General features: G+C 35.5%; 1 protein-coding gene and 2 pseudogenes across 2 annotated transcripts; all 3 read right to left on the bottom strand.

Annotated features, from left to right (window-relative positions):
* Positions 1 to 1,501: 1,501 nt before the first annotated feature.
* LOC111483013 (receptor-like cytosolic serine/threonine-protein kinase RBK1) lies at positions 1,502 to 5,628 on the bottom strand. Of its 2 annotated transcripts, XM_023129096.1 has the most exons (9): positions 5,365 to 5,628; positions 5,101 to 5,169; positions 4,522 to 4,989; positions 3,005 to 3,262; positions 2,640 to 2,791; positions 2,481 to 2,560; positions 2,254 to 2,389; positions 2,020 to 2,169; positions 1,502 to 1,939 (listed from the first exon to the last, which is right to left on the bottom strand). In XM_023129096.1, the coding sequence occupies exons 1-9, from the start codon at positions 5,375 to 5,377 to the stop codon at positions 1,772 to 1,774; spliced, it is 1,494 nt and encodes a 497-aa protein (XP_022984864.1). In that variant the 5' UTR covers positions 5,378 to 5,628; the 3' UTR covers positions 1,502 to 1,771. The 2 variants fall into 2 exon arrangements, with proteins under 2 accessions (XP_022984864.1, XP_022984865.1); XM_023129097.1 differs by lacking the exon at positions 5,101 to 5,169 and having other exon boundaries at positions 5,365 to 5,627.
* Positions 5,629 to 18,074: 12,446 nt separating this feature from the next.
* Positions 18,075 to 20,443, bottom strand: LOC111483342 (annotated as a pseudogene).
* Positions 20,444 to 22,411: 1,968 nt separating this feature from the next.
* LOC111483147 lies at positions 22,412 to 24,807 on the bottom strand (annotated as a pseudogene).

Raw genomic sequence — 24,807 nt, 5'->3', positions numbered from 1 at the left:
ATATAATTACTAAAATGAATGTTTTAAGTAATTAAACAATATCTAACCCGGTCATGGCTAAAATGTTGAAAAATGTACTGTAGAGGGATATGACTATTTGTCACTTCTTTTTGCTCGGGTTATATGTTAGCAAAGTCGTTATTGTTGCCTAATCGCTTTTAGCTTATAACATTTTTCTAGAATATTTATTGTAAATGTGATTTGAGGGTCGAGCATACGCCGAATTTATCAGAGCTCACTTGTTCTCTAGATTAGAATGAATGCTACACCATCGCTATCCTGTTGATGTAAGAGTTGTGATTTGGAAACGGCAAGGGATATTAATAGTAGTGTCGTTCTGGGCACGAATCAATTGACCATTGGACCATTTGGGAGCATTGAACCAAGCTTTGCGCCACGTTTTCCAGTCTCCACCTTGTCCATTGCACTCGACCTAGTATTCATATTATTGGATGAAAGTCCAACATCAGTTAATTTAGGGAATGGTCATGAGTTTATAATAAATAAAAAAAATACTATCTATGAGAGGTTTTGGGGAAGCCAAAGCAAAGCCATGTTTTTCCTAATACATTGTTGAGAAAAAATTTTATAATCTCACAAACTCATCATTTTAGTTCATATTTACAAAATTCCGACACAATTTCTATAAACAAATAAAAAACATTTTAGTACCAACTGGGATCTCACAATCCACCTCTTGGCCACAGCATTGCTTGGTGACGGGCTTCTGACACTCTTGTGAGATCCCACGTCCTTAGAGATGGGAGCGAAACATTTCTTATAAAAATGAGGAAGCCTTTCTCTAATAGGCGCGTTTTAAAATTGTGAGACTGACGATGATACGTAACAGGCAAAAGTGGACAATATCTAGTCGTGTGCTTACCTGTGCCTATTCCTAATAGTCATGTTTTAAAATTGTAAGGCTGATGACACATACGTAAAGGACCACTAAAGCGGACAATATCTATTAACGATGAGTTTGAACTATTATAATTATATTGCGTCAAAATAGAGCCAATTAAACTCTATAATGGTAATTGAATTCAAGATTCATTTAATAATTACATGTTTTAACTTTGATTTATTTTAGGTTACATTTGGATGAACGAGTTTTTGAAGTCAACAAATTTAACTTAAAAGAGGTTTGCAATTAGTAGCATTTTTGGTCTTTCTTTATTAATCACTATATCTTCCCTGACATGATCGCGTTACCTACTTATCTCAAAGTAATTCGAAAGATGAAGATTATCTATACCCACTGACCAACACATGTTATTTTAGCATGTTTTATTTCCTTTCACATGCTTCGTACGAAAATTCACAAGAAGTCATCCATATAGAATTGCTCCAACCAAAGACCATTGTAGACGTCATTGTCCTATCTCTAGTATTAGAGTCGTGCACTTATCTTAACTTAGACTCGTCAATAGTATTCGTGGTCGAGAAATGAAGGAGCTTGAGAAAAAAGAAAAGAAAAGGAAACAAAAAAAAGAGTATCACAAGCATATAAAATACAATATACAATTTATGTTTCTCTTATGCCAACGAAAATGCACACACATTTATATATATTGAAGCGGCCCTTCTATCATCTCTATATGCATTTTGACAAAAAAAAAGAAGAGCCCTTAAAGAGGGGCATATAACAGAGCCATAAAAGGGACACCGGCTTGTGTGAACAATAATATCTCAGCCTTTGCCTTTGGACACAATTGCATAGGCATCATTTGATCATCATATATAAATTTCAACACAAACATCAGAGCAGCCTTCACCCCAAAGCGAGCTCCCTGTGACGAGTAAGGTCGCTGAGGTAGGTCGAGTTAATTGTGTAATCTTCGAGGTCGCAGGCTTCCAAAAGGAGCGACCGATCCCCATTCAAGGACTTCTGTTTTAGTTGATCTACTGGTCCATCTTCTCCCTTCAGCAGCTGCACTACCTACATACATTCCCACCACAACACTCCAGTGAGCTATAATGGATAGAGATAAATGGACGTCCATGAGACCCTCATCTTACCCGGTTCATATGTGGACGCAGTGACGACGTATGGTTAATGCACATTGAAGCTGCTAACATCGTTCGTTTCATCTCGGTTTGATCGTAGTCGTCTCCTAGCTTTGGATCTGTTAATTCCTTGAAGCTGCTGCTATCAAGTAATGGTTTTGCCTGCAAAATTTAAACCTTTTCTAAGCAACATATATGTTACAACTGCATGGATAATACTTGAAGCTATGGAGCTACAAATCATACCCAAATCACGAGGCTTTGTCGACTCGAATCAACTGCATGGCGTCCAGTTATGAGCTCAAGCAACAAAACGCCATAAGCAAAAACATCAGTCTTCTCATCCACAATTCCATGCATAAAGTACTCTGGCGCCAAATATCTGTGGCAGTTTAAGAATCTCATAGTTCTTGATATAATTGTTATAAGAATCGAATTGAGTCTAACAGAATCACCGTGTTGTTATAACTCACCCGAATGTTCCCTCGATGGGGAAGACGACATGGTGAGCCCAATTTTCGGGCAGCCACTTTGCTAATCCAAAATCAGAGATCTGCAAAGAAAGAAAAGGAGTTCATTATTATGGAAAAGAATTGCCTGAAACCGATGCTCCAGCTGGATAAACGCGTTACCAGTGGTTCATAGTTTTCGTCGAGCAAAATGTTTGAGGCTTTGATATCTCTGTGAATGATGCGTCTAGGACATTCACGATGCAGATAGTTCAGTCCTTCTGCTACACCAACAGCCACCTTGAATCTTATCTTCCATGGCAGAGATTCCGCACCTGATATTGAAAGCATTACCTTCATCAGCCAAACATGTCCATCTTTTTTTTTCCTTAATAATACATGTTCATTTTACCAATTCAATCCAAGCCATGCTCTTAGTGTTAAAATTGACATTGCTAGAAGAGGCCTAATTTGTTAATTCAAATGAATTCAAACAGTAGAACTCAATTAATGAGATCCAATGCAATACTCGAGGAAAAGTGACGAACCGAAGAGGGACGAGGCAAAGCTGCCATAAGGAACGAATTCAAGGACAAGATAGAGGCCACCATCAATTCCAAACCCGAGCAATCGTGCAGCATTCGGGTGGTTTATATGGGCGATAATTCCAAGTTCTGATAAAAAATCAGCAGTTCTTTCCTCGTTTTCCTTCTCCTTTTTCATGAGTCTCTTAACCGCCACGACTTGGCCATCGATGAAACAACCTTTGTAAACCTCTGCTTGCCCTCCTTTTCCCAGCAAGTTTTCTGAAATAGTTTAAACAAAGCATATAATTAGGAACCATAAAGACAGCCATAACAAATCTCCAGTTTAGTGTGAAAAGTGGTTGGGTTTTAGTTGATTATGAAAGGCTGCTAACTTCTGAGAATTGATATTCAATGAAAAGTCCTTGGACGCCATTGACTTAAAAGCCACATATCATGACAGGCTGCTGACCAAATTTCTACTTGTACCAATCAAAAACACTCTATGAAAACTTACAGATATCCACTTGGGATTTGGAAAGAGACATAAAGGCAAGGAGGCAATAAATAAGGCTGCAAAATCTCATACTGTCAAAATTTTTAATACATTCCAGTATTGGGAACATGTAGATTTGCTTAGAGGTTTGGACAGCCTACTCTGCTTTTGGTCAAAAAGTAGCTTTTTTTTGAAAAGAGAAAAAGGGAGTCTACGGAGGTCATGATCACTCAATCTCTGATATGGGACAGACTTCATGAAGTAGTGAGATTACATATTGGGTCGGAGAAAGAAAACGAAACATACTTTATAAGAGTGCTGAAACCTCCTAGTATACACGTTTTAGAAATCTTGAGGGTAAGCCTGAAAAGGAAAGTCTAAATAAGACAATATCTATTAACGGTAGGTTTGAGTTGTTACAAATGATATCAGAGCTAGATACCGAGTTGTGTGCCCTTGCTAAGCCCCGAACGAGGGGTGGACACTGAGCGGTGTGCCAGCGAGGATGTTGGGCCACAAAGGGGGTGGATTGTGAGATTTCACATCGACTGGAAAGGAGAACGACATCGATTGAGAGAACGAGTGCCAGCGAGGACACCGAGCCCTAAAGGGCGATGAATTGTGAAATCCCACATCGATTAGGGAGGAGAACGAAACATTCTTTATAAGAGTATAGAAACCTCTTTCTAGAGGACATTTTTAAAAACCTTGAAAACCTCGAAGGGGAACTTAAAAGGAAAAACTTGAAGAGAACAAAATTTGCTAGTGGGGTGTGCTTGGGCTGTTATAATGAGTAGCCGGAAGAAAGATAAGGACTCAAGTTTATAGAGCAAGATTGAATTATGAGAGTTGAAAGAGATTTGATTCTCAAACCTTTCGCTCAACTGTAAACGAACAAAATCGATATCAAACGAAGGCTTTGTGTAATAAATTTGTATAGCCACTAAAAGATGTTAGAACTTATGCGTGCATGATTCAATAAGACAAACAATTATAGATCCCAGAATGAAAATTTGGGGTAAAACTAAATTTGGAAGTTTCATACCAGGGCTGAAATTGTTGGTAGCGATGGCGAGCTCGGAGAACCCATAGTTCCTCCATGAAGGTTTGCAAAACGGAATATCATCGCTGGTGATCCCTTCATCGGCGCTTCGAATCCGAGCCAATTTCCTCTTGAAATTCTTCCGCGAAAGCTCGTAGCCCGCAGCCAGTAAAGGAAACGTCGAGAATCTCCAAATCGTTTTTTTCTTTATGGACCCAATCATCGTCTTCCATGGAATTCCACCGATCTCTTGGAGAAGAGCCGCCGGTATTAGCGCTTTCTCCACCGCTGTCGGACTCCCCCCAGCGTCACCGTCGCCACTGCCGCCGCTGCTGCTCTCGCTCTGGTCCGAATCCGTCCCCATAATCGGAATCTCAAACACACCCCTAGGCGAGTTTTCAACGCACGGATATCCCTCCAAGCCCTTAATTTTCATTCCCCCTTCTCCTCCCATTTCTTCCATTTCCTTCCCTAATTTTTCACCAATCCAAACAAATTTTAATCAAACCAATTCAAAATCGAGATTCCACAGATTCAAAACCACTCTTCTAAACAAAACAAACAATCGATAACAGAATTTACCAAGTTCCATTTCCATTTCTATTTCCATTTCCATTTCTAGAAATTTCTCTAGTTGATTTTTAATCTCCACTGCACGAACAAGAACACAAAAATCAAGAAATCACATAGAAATAGAAAACAAACCAGAGATTATAGAAGCAAACAAAAACCACCTCTGTACCGACAACAACCAGAAAACGCCAATGAATAAATGAATCAATCAATTAATAGAACATTGAACAAAAAAAGAAAAAAATAAAGAAAGCAAAGTGAAATTCCATTTACCTGGGACAGTCATGAGTTCGAATTTGGCCAAGAACAATAAGAACAAAGATATCAAAATCCTGAGAGAACTAGAATCCGAAAACAAAAGAAGAGGTGGAGGAACCTCCGTTACATCTGGAGACCAGAAACGGAAGCTCCCTCTGAAACAGAACAAAAATGAACAGAGAGAGAGAGAGAAAGAGGAAGAAGGGGTGGGTATATCTTTAGGAGGTGGTTATTCCTTGAACAGCAGAGGAAGCGAAGAAACCCGTCCTGGAATTGGAATAAATCCACGCCCTCCTCTATTTATACTCTCACACTTCCTCCTCCTTTAACGTGGATTCGATAATTACCCTCCATTATCCCCACATTAATAAACAATTAATTAATTAATTAAAACTTAATTACTCTAAATCCCAATCCAACCCACTTCAATTCATCAGCCCATTAATCATAGTATATACTCTAAAGGAATATTGTTATGTTGCCTCCAACACAGTGCGTTAATTCTCTAAATCTACTGTCTACGGCTATCATTCCTTCTAGAACAACATTCTCTTTCAAACCTCTCGACCAATCGATACGACCTCGGAGGGAAGCTTTTGCTAAAACTCGAGCAATTTCTTGAAAACTTGCTTCCGATATGAAACTTTGAGTATTTAGAGATGCTTTTGTTATTCCCAATAATACGGCTCGGTAACAGATCGCTTCTTCCAAAGCATGCCCTGTTCGTTCAACTAAGTGTATATACTTTTGATGTTATTGACCTGGGTGTTTATGATTCAATAATGGAGTAAGTTTATTTACGATTTTACCCATAAATTTGGTAAGAAGGAACATTCAAAGTATATCTAAGAACACCAAACAAAAAGGGCTATAAAAGATTCCCCCAAACACACACACACACACTATATCTAAAGGATGGAATCTCATATCTAATCTCAGCCGTTCATTTTTTCCTCGTGGATTTTGCCGCAACTGCCGCTCCATCCAGGGCGCCAAACATTTCCAAAAGCCAACCGCCTGTAAATATGTTAGGTTTGCATGGGCAAATTTGGTATTTCGCTTAAAAGGCTTGTTTTCCACGTGGACCATGTATGGATCCCTAGAGTTTCACAGTTTTTTTTTCCGCTTTATTTATTTTAAATATTAAAATTAAACTAAGAATAAAAAGATTAATTAGTAAAATAACTAAAAATAATTCAAATATCACTAATTTTTTAACGGTGAAAAATAATTAACTAAGAAAAAAAAAGTGGTTTTAATTGAATATTTAATCATTACAATGTAATAGTTAATTAATTTTAATTAACTTAGTTCATTATTATTAATAAAAAATTAATTTGACTTAACTAATTATAACTTGAAATTGTGATATATTAACAATCAATAAATTAATAGAAATTAGTCCAAAAAATAAATTTTATTGATATTGCTTAAAACTTTTGGTCAAGGGAATTTAACTTTCCTAATTAATTATTTAATATATTAAAGAAATCACTAATTTTTATTAATTCAATAAAATTTATTTATAAAATAGATGAAAATCAATAATTTTAATTGATATAATTATCCGTTAAGTTTTAAGAATATATTTGAAAAAAAAAAAGTAAAATAGTATTTTTTTTTTCATTTTATAATAAATTAAGAATATATAAATAAAAAAAACAATGTAGTTAGCTAAATCACACCAATATATGAGATTTGGTATTTGAGTTAATTAATAAAATAATAAAATAATAAAATAATAAAATAATAAATTAGTTTGGATTGTGTTTGGTGTGTGGGTTAGTGTTTGGGAAGTGAGTTAGTTAAGCACAAAACGTGGTTAAGTAGGTGAACTAAACCCGTTATAGTGATGATGACTTAATTACCATAACAAAACAATTCACCAACCCACTACACTTACAAAATTACCTTTTTACTTTTTAACTGAATCTCTCTCCTTTTGTTTTTTTTTTTTTTTACCGTTCAATTAACTGAACCAACTTATCCATCCTCTTTTCTTGTCTCTCACTGGTTTTGGTGTGCCATTCTCAAAGTAGGACACCAAAACTTTATGACATATATTATAATATATATATTAGTGATATTTTTTTTTCCCAAAAAATTAATTTTAGCTCCAACTTTATACTATATATCAATTAATAATGCTAGCAATCTTAAGTCGTCGGACGACTTTGACCATCATAGTTTGCTCGGACATGTCTATTGAAAATCAAACCATGTGTCAATTATATCGTGGAGGCATCCCAAACATCCGTCGATATGAGTTCTATCGAAGAATGAACCCTCTCGTGTCCATGCCAAGTCATTTACGGATTCTATATTTGATAGCGTGTGCATATATCAACCTCTGATATATGCGTTAGCGAGGAATATCGGTGCACTTGTGTCGTTCGATATTGTCCTAGAAAAATTCATTTCAAAGGAAGATGCCCAAGTCACTCATCTTGTAACACTCACCCATATTGTGACGTGCGTATGTGCCACAAGGTGGCTTACCTAGGTCATAGGCCATAGGGGTGATGGTGAGGTGTCACCATGTCTCCCCGTATAGTACATTTTCAAGCATATCGGATCTTTCTAGAGTACGCGTGATTTTGGCGAGTGGTCATATGACCCTGCGGAACGTTCATCGAGTGTTTGATTAACACCAAATCTAGCAAATTTTCGTCTTTCATATAGATAGACATGCTAAAATCCATATTGAAACCTCGACTTCTGAGGTTATGGTTTAAGGTTGTACTCCTCTTCGAGCTTGTCTTTGACGTCATTTCGTCATTGTTCTCTCAAACCATACTTATGTCTCATCTTGGCTTTAATACACTCTTCTCAGTGTGTTGGATGATGCACCATTATCTTAGGTCGCATCATCACACTTATTTGTCTCGATCTTCACGTAGTCGAATGAGTTCCACTTGAGAGTTGTCGTCTTGTCTATCCACACGTGAGGATCACAATCTACTATCTTCATAGTATGATTGTGATACTCGACACCATTAGAAAAACCCTTTGTCGACCGTTCTTGCCTATGACGAAAATAGTCATAATTCTCTAGCATTACAACCAACTCTTATTATCCAATTATTTGGAACGATAGCATTTCATATGAACTTAATAACAACATTAAGACTAAGACAAGACTACACATATGAGATAGCTACACATATCCAATTTTGTTTCTTTTATCCTAGAGTCTATCATGTCGGTTATGTAGTCATGAAAAAGTCATACAAACATAAACACGAGCCAACTTTTATGCTACTCAATCTCAATCATTCAAACAATTCCACATCTTGAAATAAATAATCAAGCAATAATTTATCATCGTGAACATTTTTTACATTTTTTTTAATGTTTTATTGGGTTTTTTTTTAACGATTTAAAGAAAATGTTTATGTAGAAAAATCGATATAAATTTTACATAAATTTATTGGTAAATACCTTTGGTATTGTTTTATATATGGTAAGAATGTGCTGCCGGAAAGCAAACAAGAGTTTCTGCTACTAAATATGGGATCGATGTGTGACGACTCAAGTTCATTGCTAGCAGCGATTGTCCTCTTTGGACTTTCTTTTTCGGGTTTCCTCTCAATATTTTTAGAACGCATCTAACAAGGAGAGGTTTCCACATCCTAGTAAAGAATGTTTTGTTCTTCTCTCCAACCGATGTGGAATCTCACAATCTACCCCTCTTTCAGGACTTAGCGTCCTCGTTCCCACTTGTTCCCCTCTCCAATCGATGTGGGATCACAATATACCTCCCTTCGAGGCCCAACGTTCTGGCCGGCACTCGTTTTTCTCTTCAATCGACGTTGGATCTCATAATCCTTCCCCTTTTAGGGACCAACGTTCTCGCTAGCACACCGCCCGATGTTTGGCTCTGATACCATCTGTAACGACCTAAGCCCACTGCTAACAAATATTGTCCTCTTTGGGCTTTCCCTTTCGGACTTTCTCTCAAAGTTTTTAAAACGAGTCTACTAAGAAGAGGTTTCCACACCCTTATAAAGAATGTTTCGCTCTCCTCCCCAACCGATGTGAGATCTCACATAATGTAACAATCCAAATCCACCGTTAGAAAATACGGTCTTTTTGTACTTTTCCTTCTAGCCTTCTCCTCAAGGTTTTAAAACGCGTCTACTCAGAAGAGGTTTCCACACCCTTATAAGAAATGTTTCGTTCCCCTCTCCAACCAACGTGGGATCTCACAAAAAAAACGTAAGTTTGCACCTTGAAGATTATATATCAATTGTGTATGTCTTCTCAAAACTAAACTTACGTTAGAATATGTGAATCAAATCATCATCATCAATAAGTTAAAAACTAAACATCCAGCTAAAATCTTGAAGTTTTGGGGCGTAGAAACATAAAGTGATAGGGTTGTTCTTAGTATTTCAAAACTTATTATTATGAACATTGCATCTGTATGTCTTGATACCAATCCTGGGTGTTATTTTAAAACTGTATTGGATATTCACTTAAGTAGGATCATAGGATTAGATTATTGTTGATGATAGGGGCGTACATTCAACCAGACCAACCCAACCCAAACTATGGGGGTTGGGTTGGGTTGGATTAGCATTTCGGATAGGGTTGAGTTCATTTTTCTGAACCCGAATTGAATCGGTTCGGTTTCGGGTTCGTGGGACAAACCCTCGGGTTGACCCGAGCGACCCGAACCAAAATAAATATATAAAATATATTAAGAATCTTACGGTAATAATGAGTTTGTCAGAGTGGTACTTTGGCCAATCTAGTTAGACCAAGCTCGGATTTGATTTTAGTCTATTATATTATGCATATATTATTTTGATTAATTAATTTTAAAGTATAATTTTTTATATATATACATGTATCATTTATACCTATATTATTTTAATTAATTAATTTTAAAGTATATTCTAAATTTTGAAGTATTTATTATTTATGTGTTGCAATATTATTATATCCTAATTTATATATATTTATATTTTTTTAATAATTTTTTATATATATACATGTATCATTTATACCTATATTATTTTGATTAATTAATTTTAAAGTACATTCTAAATTTTAATTTTAATGTATTTATTATTTTGCCATATTATTATATCCTAATTTTTATATATTTTTATTTTTTTTAATAATTTAGGGCATGTATAAGCACATATTTCAATTAAAATATATTTATATATTTTTTATTTTTGTTATATACAATACATTTAAATTAATCATCTTTATTGTTTATTTAATTTCATGATCTATCATTATATTTTGATTATTTTAAATTATTCTAAAAAAATATCGATATTTAGTTGTCTTTAATTTTATGACAATGTTGAACTAGGTTAATAAGTTAGAATTTTCGCTTTTGTTTTTTTACTGAATTTCCCCCCTTTTCTGTTTTGTTTTTGTTTTTTTAGGAATAATTATACATTGATTTGTGTTTGTTTGTAAACTTTTAATATATTTTATCAAAGATAGTATCAGAATAATTATGAAATGTGGATTTATTAAACTTAAAAAAAAATTGACAACCCAACCCGAAAATAGAGGGTTGGGTTGGGTTGGGTTGTGAAAAGTTTTGGGTTGGGTTGGGTTGGGTTACCAATCCAACCAACCCGAACTTTTGGGTTGGGTAAAAAAAATCCTCCAACCCAACCCAACTTGGGGTACACCCCTAGTTGATGAGTCTGATATAATACTTTCGCTAACTTCTTGATCCATTTAAACCCTTCTTGCTTCATATCATATAGCTTCCTACTAAGAGCTTAGCTTCACACTTGTAGAAACTTGCACGAGCTTTTTTTGATCTTCCCAAAAGAGTTAGCACTGTTCCAGCTATGTGTCCAGTCGACAATCCCGCTTCTTCCATCTGGTCTCATGGCGATCCATGGTTGATGTATCGATCGGGAAGAACCATATTTCTCAAGTGCACCATAATTAAGTTGGTATTAGTAGAATGAAACGAAACGAAACAAAACAAAACCATTTTGAATTACCTTGAGATGATAATCATCTAAAAGTCCTGTTAAACTAAGGAATTGGGATAGATGAGAGCCGTTTTGAAATATTTATATAGGTTTGTTATAGTATTATTTTCATACAAACCATTTAATACCCTTTAATAATTTACAATTTTTCCTAATTATATTCACAATCTTTACTTTCTATCTTTCTCTATGACGTTTCTCTTTTGTTTTCCTTGCTTTTAATTATATTCATTTAATTATATTCACAATTTTACTCTCTGTCTCTTACTATTTTTTTTATATATTACAAATCCTCTTTTGTCTCTTAACGGTGTTTTTCCTTTAATTATATTCACAATCTTACTCTCAGTCTCTTACTATATTTTTTTATATATTACCAATTTCTCTTGTCTCTTACTGCGTTTTTATTTTTTATTTTTAATTATATTCACAATCTTCCCTATCTGTCTCTTACTAGTCTAAGGTTGAAATGACTACCCTTTCTTCAAAATCTTCTCTTCGTCTCTTACTAATTTTTTTTATATATTACCAATCTTCCCTGGTCTATGACTGTTTTCTTTTTTTTTTTTTCTTACTTTTAATTATATTCACAATCTTCTCTAACCATTTCTTTCTTTTCTTTGTTAAGATGGTATATTAACCTTTTGTCTTGGGTTGAAATGGCTAAAATTTCTTCAAAATCTTCCTTTTTGTCTCTTACTAATTTTTTTTATATATTACCAATTTTCCCTTGTCTATTACTGTTTTCTCTTTTTTTTTTCTTACTTCTCTAGACCATTTATTTATTTTCTTTGTTAAGATGGTATATTGACATTTTGTCTAGGGTTGAAATGACTATCATTTCTTTAAAATCTTCCTCTTGGTCTCTTACTAATTTTTTCATATATTACCAATCTTCCTTGGTCTATTATTTTCTTTTTTTTTTCTTACTTTTAATTATATTCACAATCTTCTCTATCTGTTTATTACTATTTTTTTTATTTTTTATCTTTTCTTTGTCAAAGATGGTCGTAGACATGAGTTGAAATGGGTACTATTTCTTCAAAATCTTCCTCTGTCTCTTACTATTTTTTTTATATATTACCAATCTTTCCTTGTCTATTACTGTGTTTCTCTTCTTCTTACTTTTAATTATATTCACAATTTCTCTATTTGTCTCTTACTATTTTTTTCTTTTCTTTGTTAAAGATGGTCATACTAACCTTTTATCGGTTCAAATAAAGATACTTAGAACTTTTATCTAAGGTTGAAATGGCTACCATTTCTTACCATGTTACAACCACCAAATTAATTAGGAGTTGTTTTTCTATTTTTAGATGGCTAATTTTATGCTTTCTAAATTATTGTTAGTTTGTAAGGCTGTAGTAGTCAACCAATTTGATTTATTTGATAATGCAATTGACATCGAAGGTAAACCTTTGGTATCATAGTCAGCGTCACAATACCTAATCATGAGAAGAAGAAACTTTAGTTTTTTTTCTTAAGGAGTGAGTTGAAAGAGATTCAAAATATGGCAGCTGAAATCAATTTCGTTCAACCGGCAATTCCTAAGTTTGATGGCCATTATGGAAAAAAAAATTCGTTCAAAGGAATATTGGTCCTTGGTGGAGACCGGAATTCCTGCCGCAGAGGGAGTACAGATTACTGAAGCACAACAAAAAACAATTGCATACCAAAAGTTGAAAGACTTGAAGGTCAAGAATTATTTGTTCTAAGCCATTGATTGAACTATTATGGAAACGATCCTTAATAGAAATACTGCCAAAACAAGTTTGGGACTCTATGAAGCAGAAGTAACAGGGTTCCACAAGAGTCAAAAGAGCTCAACTCCAAGCTCTTATGAAAGAGTTTGAAGTTCTAACGATGAAAGAAGGTGAGAGTGTTGATACATATTTTGCTCAAACTCTCACCATTGCAAAAAAGATGAAAATTCTTGGCCAACACATGAAACAAGTTGTGATTATTGAAAAAATCTTGAGATCAATGACCTCAAGATTTGACAATGTTATATGTTCGATTGAAGAGTCTAATAACTTAGACACTTTAACAATCGATGAATTACAAAGCAGCTTGTTGGTACATGAGCAAAGAATGAATGGACGTGTAAGTGATGAACAAGCACTAAAGGTGACATACGATAATAGATTCGGTGGAAGAGGAGTTGATCGAGCTCGTGAAGTTTTTCGAGGAAGAGGTAGAGGAAGAGAAAGAGGTAGAAATCCATTCAACAAAACTACAATTGAGTGTTATAAGTGTCATCAGTTAGAACACTTTAGATATGAGTGTTCTCAATAGAAAAAGGAAGCAAATTATGCTAAGCTTGAGGATGAAAAACAATCTCTCAAGCCTTGGACAACTACAAGAAAGAGGTGTATCTATTTTGATATAACATGGAGAATGCAAAATCTATCATCCTAAGAAGGGGCTTATTATGCAAACAATGTCTACAAATAGGATGTTCATATTTCTTGCAAGAATCATGCCACAAACCTCCCCTTGCTTCCAAACAATTATAGAAGACAACACTCATCTTTGGCACAACAGATATGGGCACCTAAGCTTCAAAGGTTTGAGAACATTGCAACATAAGCAAATGGTGAGAGGGTTACCCCAATTGAAAGCATCATCTAAAATATGAACTGATTGCATGGTGTGAAAGCAACATAGGGATGCATTTCCAAAGAGAAGTTTATGGAGAGCAACACAAAGGCTGCAACTTGTACATGTGGACCCATCAAACCTCTTTCCACGAGTAAGAAGAGATATTTTATAAGTTTTATGGATGATTATAGCCATAAGGTGTGGATATATTTTCTTGTTGAAAAGTCTGAAGTCTTTACTATCTTCAAGAATTTCAAAAATCTTGTTGAGAAAGAGTCTGGAGATTTTATTCGTTGTCTACACATAAACAGGGGTGGAAAGTTCACCTCTCATGAGTTCAACAATTTTTGCAAAATTAATGGTATCAGTATACAACTTACTGCAGCCTACACTCTCCAACAAAATGGTGTAGCTGACGCAAGAACAGAACAATTATGAACATGAGAGAAGTAAGTTCCAAAGAATTTTTGGCCAGAAGTAGTAAACTGGACAATGCACGTGCTCAACAGAAGTCCTACAGTGGTAGTGAAAGATATGACGTAAAACCTAATATTGATTATTTTCGAGTTTTTGGATGCATTGGACATGTTCATGTATCAGACGGTAAGAGAAAGAAGTTAGATGATAAAAGTTTTCAGTGTTTGCTGCTAGGGATGAGTGAACAGTCTAAAATCTAGTGTCCAAGAAGATAGTTGGAAGCAAATATGTGATTTTTGAAGAAAACAAATGTTGGAATTGGGTGAAAACTAATGAAGAAGCTAAGACTTGATACCCTAAAATGAGAAGACAGTATTATACAAGGAAGCGAACATGACCAAAGTGAGTAAGAATTTGAAGAGGAGACGATAGCAGAAGAAGTAGAAGTTAGTATATCTTCTCGTGAGTCATGTGAATCAAATTCCTCAACATCTGAAGAAAGCACTCCCGAAGTGCGGAACAAAAGAGCACCATTATGGATGAAAAATTATGTGAGCGGGGGAGAATTTTATGAAGAAGCTGAGCACAACAATTTAGTTCTATTAACCTCAACTATAGATCCGACTACCTTTGAAGAAGCTGTTCAAAGTTCAAAATGGAGAGCCGCAATGGATTTGGAGATAGAAGTCATCAAACGAAATGAGACTTGGGAGTTGACAAATTTGCCAAAAGGAATGAAGAGATTAGAGTAAAGTGGGTTTTCAAAACCAAACTCAACGAAAATGGCGAAGTTGACAAGTATAAGGCTAGGTTGGTAGCAAAAGGTTATGCACAACAACATGGTATAGACTATACCGAGGTGTTTGCACCTGTGGCTAGGTGGGATACTAATCGGATGATAATTGCTTTAGCAGCTCGGAATAGTTAGAATGTGTATCAGCCTGACGTGAAAATTGCTTTCTTATATGGAGAATTAAAAGAAGCCATTTTTGTTGAGCAACCACAAGGTTGTGAGAAAAAAAGGTCAAGAATACAAGGTAAACAAGGCATTATATGACCTTAAGCAAGCTCCACGATACAGTCGAATTGAAGCAAATTTTGTCAAAGAAGGATTCGAGAGGTGCAATTGTGACCCTACTTTATTCATACAAACAGGAGATGGAGGTAAAATTTTGATTGTTAGTCTATATGTTGACGATCTAATTTTTACTAGTAATGATGAGAGCATGTTTGTTAAGTTCAAGAATTCTATGAAACTTGAATTTGAAATGACTGATTTGGAAAAATGAAATATTTTCTCGGTGTAGAGATTTTATAAAATCTTGAAAGCATTTATATTAGTCAGAGAAAGTATGCAAAAGAAGTTTTGGCGAAGTTTAGGATGAAAAGTAATTGTGTGAAAAACCCTATTGTTCCTGAGGTTAGACTGACAAAGGATGAAGAAGGAGCCAATATCAATGCTACCATGTATAAAAAATTGATTGGAAGCTTTATGTAGTGTCTCTCCTTCACAGATTTATGACAAGTCCAACAGAATTACATTTGCAAGTTGCAAAAAGGGTGTTGAAATATTAAAAGGTACTGTAGATTTGGGAGTCCTTTATCGGAAAAAGGGTAATGTAGAGTTGATAGCATATTATTGACAGTGATTATGCAGGAGATATAGATGATAGAAAAAGCACTTATGGCTATGTCTTCTTACTTAGTGATGGAGCTGTGTCTTGTCCTCCAAAAAACAACCTGTAGTTTTTTTGTCCATTACTGAAGCAAAATTTGTGGCAGCCATGCCTTGTGCTTGTGAAGGGGTGTGGATGAGGAGAGTTTTGGAAAAACTTAAGAGTGGATCTGCAGGATCCCAAATGAATTGACTTATTCGAAAAAAGTCTTGTCCGTTGGAAGATTTATCTCGTGTCTGGTACTGCACGGTTCCACTCTGCAAGAACTCCGAATCATTCTCTTCATCAGAAATGATCCGCTTGCCCCGAAATAACCTAGCCCAATAGGAAAATCCCAATTCATTGGGCCTTTCGATACCATCAAATAGAATGCCCCAAGGGCGCCATATTCTAAGAGCCCAAACTATGTGATTGAATAAATCCTCCTCTATCTGTTGTGGTCATTTTCAAGACAAGTGTATCACTATATTATGTGTAATAGTTCAATTATTAAGCTATCCAAGAATCCAATCATGCATGAATGTAGCAAACACATTGGTGTGAGATTTCATTTCTTGCATGATTTGACCCGAGATGGAGTTATTAAGCTGAAGCATTGTGTCACACAAGACCAAGTTGCAAATATTATGACAAAACTACTGAAGCTAGATGCATTCATAAAACTACGTGAGTCAATCGGTATGTGTGTAGTACCACGAGTAAACTAAAAGCATCCTTACAATCAGTTTAAGGGAGAAATTGTTAAAGATGGTCATACTGACATTTTATCGAGGATTGAAATGGCTACCATTTCTTTAAGAATGTTTAGAACCACTAAATTAATGAGTTTTTTTTGTTTTCTCATATCTAATCTTTTTGTTTCTTGTTTTTTGTTTTATTTTGTAGGGATTTTAGATTCTCGTGTAAGAATTGGTTTGAGAAGAGATGATGGGAAAGGATGAGAGATTAGTGTTGAGTTCGTTTATTTATTTATTTATTCCTTTTATTTTATTATTTTTTTTAAACCTAATTTTTTATTTACTTATTTATTTATTTTTGGACTATTACATCTTGAAACTTAACTTTGCTTAGAATATGTGAATCAAATCTTGGTCATCATTAATAAGTTAAAAACTAAAGCATCAGCTAAAATCTTGAAGTTTTTGGTGTAGAAACATAAAGTGATAGAGTTGTTCTTAGCGGTATGTTTTGATAGCAACGAGGTGTTGGTTAAAACTGTGTTGGATATTCACTTAAGCAAGATCATATGATAGATTATCATTGATGAGTCTGATACAATACTTTCGCTAACTTCTTGATCCATTTAAACCTTTCTTGCTTCATATCATATAGCTTCCTACTAAGAGCTTGGCTTCCTGCTTGTAGAAACTTGTACGAAAAGAGCTTCTTTTGTTCTTCCCAAAAGAGTTGGCACTGTTCCAACTGTGTCCTATCGACAATCCCGCTTCTAATATTTAGTCTTGTGGCGATCCATGGTTGATGTATCGATCGGGAAGAACCATACTTCTCAACTGCACCATAATTAAGTTGGTATAAGTAGAACGAAATGAAATGAAACGAAACGAAACGATTTTGAATTACCTTGAGATGATGATCATCTAAAAGTCCTGTTAAGCTAAGGAAATGGGATACATGAGAACCAAAGCCTCCAATGGAGCTTTCCTATATTGTAACAAAGAATGTGTTAGATTTTAGTTTGAGATACTATATTGAAACCTCATGCTAACCTCTATTGGAGTTCCTTTGTAGTTAGGAGGATGAGCGACGCCAATCTTGTTGCCTCTTGGAAATCGAAAACAACCCGGTCTATCGTCGATTGTTGCTGTCGTTGCAACCATGCACATTAGTTAAGCTTCATCAGATGGAGCCATGACAACCATGTTTGGCAAACAAGTCATGTATGTTATATCAAATCATCAATAAGTTAAAAACTAGAGCATCCAGCTAAAATCTGGAAGTTTTGGGGTGTAGAAACATAAACTGATAGGGTTGTTTTTAGTATTTTAAAACTTATTATTATGAACATTGCAGCTGTATGTCTGATAGCAATCTTGGGTTTGGTTTAAAACTGTGTTGGATATTCACTTAGGCAGGATCATAGGATTACATTATCGTTGATGAGTCTCATACATATAATATAACTTCTAACTAAGAGCTTGGCTTCCTGCTTGTAGAAACTTGCACGGAAAGAGCTTCTTTTGATCTTCCCAAAAGAGTTAGCACTGTTCCAGCTATGTGTCCAGCCGACAATCCCGCTTCTTCCATCTGGTCTCGTGGTGATCCATGGTCGATGTATCGATCGGGAAGAACCATACTTCTCAACTGCACCATAATTAAGTTGATATTAGTAGAACGAAACGAAATGAAACGAACCGAAACGATTTTGAATTACCTTGAGATGATGATCATCTAAAAGTCCTGTTAAGCTAAGAAAATGGGATACATGAGAACCAAAGCCTCCAATGGAGCCTTCCTCCACAACAATAAGAATTTCATGTTCCTTAGCCAATTGTCTGAGGAGTTGAGTATCCAGAGGCTTGCAAAACCTAGCATCGGCTATTGTTGGGACAATGCCTCTTGTTTTAAGCAATTCAGCCGCTCCAACACATTGTTGAACTATTGAGCCATATCCCAAGATAGCAACTTTAGTGCCTTCCATCAGTATTCTCCCCTTGCCAATCTGCTCAATGAAACAAAGAATGTATTAGATTTTAGTTTGAGATACTATATTGTAATCTCATGCTAACCTCTATTGGAGTTCCTTTGTAGTTAGGAGGAAGATCGACGCCAATCCCGTTGCCTCTTGGAAATCGAAAACAACTTGGTCTATCGTCGATTGCTGCTGCCGTTGCAACCATGTGCATTAGTTCAGCTTCATCAGATGGAGCCATGACAACCATGTTTGGCAAACAAGCCATGTATGTTATATCAAATGCTCCACAATGTGTCGGCCCATCGGCACCGACCAAACCAGCTCGATCCATTGCGAAACGGACAGGTAGTTTCTGAAGGTCTACGTCGTGCACCACCTTCATGACCATGCCATATAGTTAGTAGTTAGGACAATACAACACTGTTTAGAACTTGAAAATAACCTTTTGTTGTTATTTAATCAAAGCATCTTTGGAGGAAGGATGAGTAAATAGTTTAAGACCCTATGTAGCTAAACCAGCTACAAACATAACAACATGTTGCTTGACGATCCCGACATCGAAGCAACGATCTGGGAACTTCTTCTGGAAGTAATTAAGACCAGTTCCACCACCCATGGCAGCATGGATGGCAACGATTTTGTCGTCGACTTCAGCTTCTTGTATCAGAGACTCAACAAAGTATTGAGTGTATGAAAGTGTAGGAGATTTTGTCTTGAATTGCTTGCCAGCTTTCGGATCAAACTGGACAACTCCTAAACGTTTGGACGAGTTGTAAAGAAGTAAGTATTTGAAAGAATGCATGAAACAAAACATGATGTTGCGACTTAGAACAGAGCCTAACTATGCATTTTATCAGCAGCTGCTTCTGTTGGTGGATAGTACTTCCCTTTTTCTGTAATGATGTGGATCAATACAAGTCCGGGGGCTGGCATTGATCTCACCTTATCAAAAATGGTCACCAAATCTCATACATTGTGTCAATCCACAAGATCAATATAGTACAAGCCTAACTCCTCGAAAAACGTCGATCTCGAGCTACTGATCATACCTCATGCATATTCGTCGATTTTTGCTGCAATTTCATGGGCTTGCCCACCAATTTGTCTTGTGATAGTTTTCAAAGAATGGTATGAAAGTCACCCAAACTGATATCTAGGTAATTAAAGTGAGATGTTTTAAAGTGCTGGCAAGAGTCTAAATTTCACGAAGTACTCACAAGAAATTGTCGAGGATTGTTGGGAGGGAGTCGTCCCACATTGGCTAATTTAGGGAATGATCATGGATTTATATAAGGAATACATCTCCATTGGTATGAGACCTTTTGGGAACGCATAAAAGCAAAGCCATTTGAGTTTATACTCAAAGTGGACAATATCATACTATTGTGTACTTGCTTGCAGCTTGGTTAAGGCACCTCTTAGCGCACCAACAGGAGTAGCTGGTCCATCAAAAGTGTAGCAACAAGTAAGGAGACTTGCTTGCTGTCGTTAAGGATAATGATCATGTTGGCATCAAGATAGCTTGCGTTGTTCATTGTCTCGTATGCTTGGCCTGTTGTCATAGCTCCATCTCCTATCACAACAATGACATTGTTCTTCTTTCCCAAAAGGTCTCTGCCAACGGCCATGCCAATACTAGCTGATATGCTCGTAGAGCTGTGTCCTGCACCAAAAGCATCATGAACACTCTCATCCCTTTTGGGAAACCCAACAAACCCTGAAGTTTGACTAGTAGTATGCATTATTGACCTTCTTCTAGTAACAATTTTGTGTGGATGCCTGATGAAACACCACCAAAATCAACTCTAATGCATATCACTGTCATATCATTACATGAACGTATCCTAATGCTATCGTTCTATCAATCTATTACAATCTTATCCCTTTCTACCCATAACCTAATCGTATTCTTTTATCAATCGATCGTGACTATATCGTTTTTATCAATCTCTTATATCCATAGCATTTCGATATGTAACCTAACCATAACATTTTATGAACATATCTTACTCCTATCGTTGCATTACGTTTAGTGCATCCTTCTTGTATCTTATCTTAAACATATCATTGAACACACCGCACCATAAGTATTATCATACAATTCACATATCACAACATATACATAACATATCATAAATATATCGATTCACAAACAATTCACACATATCAATATATATGACACTTGCAGAACCACGGGGCACGTGCCAACATCAAATATAATCATGCCGATAGTAAGGTCACGTACCTGGTTAGCTTAAGTTGGTGTCATCAATTTGTCCTTAATAAAAGTTCGATTCCTTATATTGAAATCCAAGTCAATCTAGGTGAGCTCATAACATCAGTTTCAAGTTAGAACTTCTACAAAATTGTTTCTCTAATTTATATTGGTCCACAGACGTTAGAGTCTTTGCACGGGTTTGTTATAGTATTATTTTCATACAAACCATTTAATATATTTTAACATTTATAATTTTGTTAATACCTTTTAAACATTTTTACTGTATTTAATACCTTCAACATCATTTTTCATTCTTTTTAATTATATTCACAATCTTTCCCGTCTATAGTCGTTTTTTTTAATTGCTTTTAATTATATTCATAATCTTTCTCTCTTACTATTTTTTTTTATTACCAATCTTCTCCCTATCTTCTACTGTTTTTTTTTTCTTACTTTTTAATTATATTCACAATCTTTCTTTTATTTATATTACCAATCTTCTCCCTGTCTCTTAGGGTTTTTTTTTCTTACTTTTTAATTATATTCACAATCTTCTTTTTTTTATATTACCAATCTTTTCCCCGTCTCTTATCGTTTTTTTCTTATTTTTTAATTATATTTACAATCTTCCTTCCCTTACTGTTTGTTTTTTTATTATTATTATTATTATTTTTTATATTACCAATATTCCCTATGTTCTAACTATTTTTCTCTTTTTTTTATTGCTTTTAATTATATTCATAATCTTCATTTTTTTATTTGTTTCTATATTTATCGGTTAACATTTATATTCTTGATTTTAAATTTAATTCATTCATTTGTTTATTATTTTACTATAGTTCGGTTAAGAATGAGAAATAGAATTGGGATTGAAGATGTGTATTCTCATTCATATTTATAACGACATAAGCTACCAACTAATATCCAAATGAGGAAAATATAAACTAATTAAATATTGGGAATAAAATAAAATATACTTTAAATAAAATATAAAGGAAAGAATATTAAGATATAATATGTAAGATATATTTCATAACTGACAAGTTGAATGTAATTAACATACACTCTCTATCTCTCTTCGCTTAAATCTGCTTTTACAGCCATTTTTGTTTTCTCAAATCTGACATTTTTTTTCTTAGTGTTTTTTGTTTTATTTTGTAGGTACTTCAGATTGTCGTGTAAGAATTGGTTTGAGGAAAGATGATAGATGAAGAATGAGAGATAGAGAGGAGTGGGGATGGTTGTTTTTTTAGTTTATTTAATTATTTATTCCTTTTATTTTATTATATATTTTTTAAAAAAGTAATTTTTTTTATTTGTTTTTTTGTTTGTTTACTTATTTATTTATTTATTTATGGGCTATTGTGTCTCCCAACTAAACTTATCTTGGAATAGTGAATCAAAAATTATCCATAAGTTAAAAACTAGAGCATCCAGCTAAAATCTGGAAGTTTTGGGGTGTAGAAACATAAACTGATAGGGTTGTTTTTAGTATTTTAAAACTTATTATTATGAACATTGCAGCTGTATGTCTGATAGCAATCCTGGGTTTGGTTTAAAACTGTGTTGGATATTCACTTAGGCAGGATCATAGGATTACATTATCGTTGATGAGTCTCATACATATAATATAACTTCTAACTAAGAGCTTGGCTTCCTGCTTGTAGAAACTTGCACGAAAAGAGCTTCTTTTGATCTTCCTAAAAGAGTTAGCACTGTTCCAGCTATGTGTCCAGCCGACAATCCCGCTTCTTCCATCTGGTCTCGTGGTGATCCATGGTCGATGTATCGATCGGGAAGAACCATACTTCTCAACTGCACCATAATTAAGTTGATATTAGTAGAACGAAACGAAATGAAACGAAACGAAACGATTTTGAATTACCTTGAGATGATGATCATCTAAAAGTCCTGTTAAGCTAAGAAAATGGGATACATGAGAACCAAAGCCTCCAATGGAGCCTTCCTCCACAACAATAAGAATTTCATGTTCCTTAGCCAATTGCCTGAGGAGTTGAGTATCCAGAGGCTTGCAAAACCTAGCATCGGCTATTGTTGGGACAATGCCTCTTGTTTTAAGCAATTCAGCCGCTCCAACACATTGTTGAACTATTGAGCCATATCCCAAGATAGCAACTTTAGTGCCTTCCATCAGTATTCTCCCCTTGCCAATCTGCTCAATGAAACAAAGAATGTATTAGATTTTAGTTTGAGATACTATATTGTAATCTCATGCTAACCTCTATTGGAGTTCCTTTGTAGTTAGGAGGAAGATCGACGCCAATCCCGTTGCCTCTTGGAAATCGAAAACAACTTGGTCTATCGTCGATTGCTGCTGCCGTTGCAACCATGTGCATTAGTTCAGCTTCATCAGATGGAGCCATGACAACCATGTTTGGCAAACAAGCCATGTATGTTATATCAAATGCTCCACAATGTGTCGGCCCATCGGCACCGACCAAACCAGCTCGATCCATTGCGAAACGGACAGGTAGTTTCTGAAGGTCTACGTCGTGCACCACCTTCATGACCATGCCATATAGTTAGTAGTTAGGACAATACAACACTGTTTAGAACTTGAAAATAACCTTTTGTTGTTATTTAATCAAAGCATCTTTGGAGGAAGGATGAGTAAATAGTTTAAGACCCTATGTAGCTAAACCAGCTACAAACATAACAACATGTTGCTTGACGATCCCGACATCGAAGCAACGATCTGGGAACTTCTTCTGGAAGTAATTAAGACCAGTTCCACCACCCATGGCAGCATGGATGGCAACGATTTTGTCGTCGACTTCAGCTTCTTGTATCAGAGACTCAACAAAGTATTGAGTGTATGAAAGTGTAGGAGATTTTGTCTTGAATTGCTTGCCAGCTTTCGGATCAAACTGGACAACTCCTAAACGTTTGGACGAGTTGTAAAGAAGTAAGTATTTGAAAGAATGCATGAAACAAAACATGATGTTGCGACTTAGAACAGAGCCTAACTATGCATTTTATCAGCAGCTGCTTCTGTTGGTGGATAGTACTTCCCTTTTTCTGTAATGATGTGGATCAATACAAGTCCGGGGGCTGGCATTGATCTCACCTTATCAAAAATGGTCACCAAATCTCATACATTGTGTCAATCCACAAGATCAATATAGTACAAGCCTAACTCCTCGAAAAACGTCGATCTCGAGCTACTGATCATACCTCATGCATATTCGTCGATTTTTGCTGCAATTTCATGGGCTTGCCCACCAATTTGTCTTGTGATAGTTTTCAAAGAATGGTATGAAAGTCACCCAAACTGATATCTAGGTAATTAAAGTGAGATGTTTTAAAGTGCTGGCAAGAGTCTAAATTTCACGAAGTACTCACAAGAAATTGTCGAGGATTGTTGGGAGGGAGTCGTCCCACATTGGCTAATTTAGGGAATGATCATGGATTTATATAAGGAATACATCTCCATTGGTATGAGACCTTTTGGGAACGCATAAAAGCAAAGCCATTTGAGTTTATACTCAAAGTGGACAATATCATACTATTGTGTACTTGCTTGCAGCTTGGTTAAGGCACCTCTTAGCGCACCAACAGGAGTAGCTGGTCCATCAAAAGTGTAGCAACAAGTAAGGAGACTTGCTTGCTGTCGTTAAGGATAATGATCATGTTGGCATCAAGATAGCTTGCGTTGTTCATTGTCTCGTATGCTTGGCCTGTTGTCATAGCTCCATCTCCTATCACAACAATGACATTGTTCTTCTTTCCCAAAAGGTCTCTGCCAACGGCCATGCCAATACTAGCTGATATGCTCGTAGAGCTGTGTCCTGCACCAAAAGCATCATGAACACTCTCATCCCTTTTGGGAAACCCAACAAACCCTGAAGTTTGACTAGTAGTATGCATTATTGACCTTCTTCTAGTAACAATTTTGTG

The sequence above is a fragment of the Cucurbita maxima genome, unplaced genomic scaffold (genome assembly GCF_002738345.1).
Source record: "Cucurbita maxima cultivar Rimu unplaced genomic scaffold, Cmax_1.0 Cma_Scf00008, whole genome shotgun sequence".
Lineage (NCBI taxonomy): Eukaryota > Viridiplantae > Streptophyta > Magnoliopsida > Cucurbitales > Cucurbitaceae > Cucurbita > Cucurbita maxima.
This window is presented reverse-complemented; position numbering and strand designations above follow the sequence as displayed.

What these genes read in the sequence shown, in the direction of transcription:
- LOC111483013 (XM_023129096.1), bottom strand. An exon ending in AGAAATGGAAATGGAACTTG is followed by an intron (nt 4,990 to 5,100) that starts GTAAATTCTGTT and finishes GTGAAAAATTAG; the next exon opens with GGAAGGAAATGGAAGAAATG. An exon ending in TGCGTCCACATATGAACCGG is followed by an intron (nt 1,940 to 2,019) that starts GTAAGATGAGGG and finishes GAATGTATGTAG; the next exon opens with GTAGTGCAGCTGCTGAAGGG.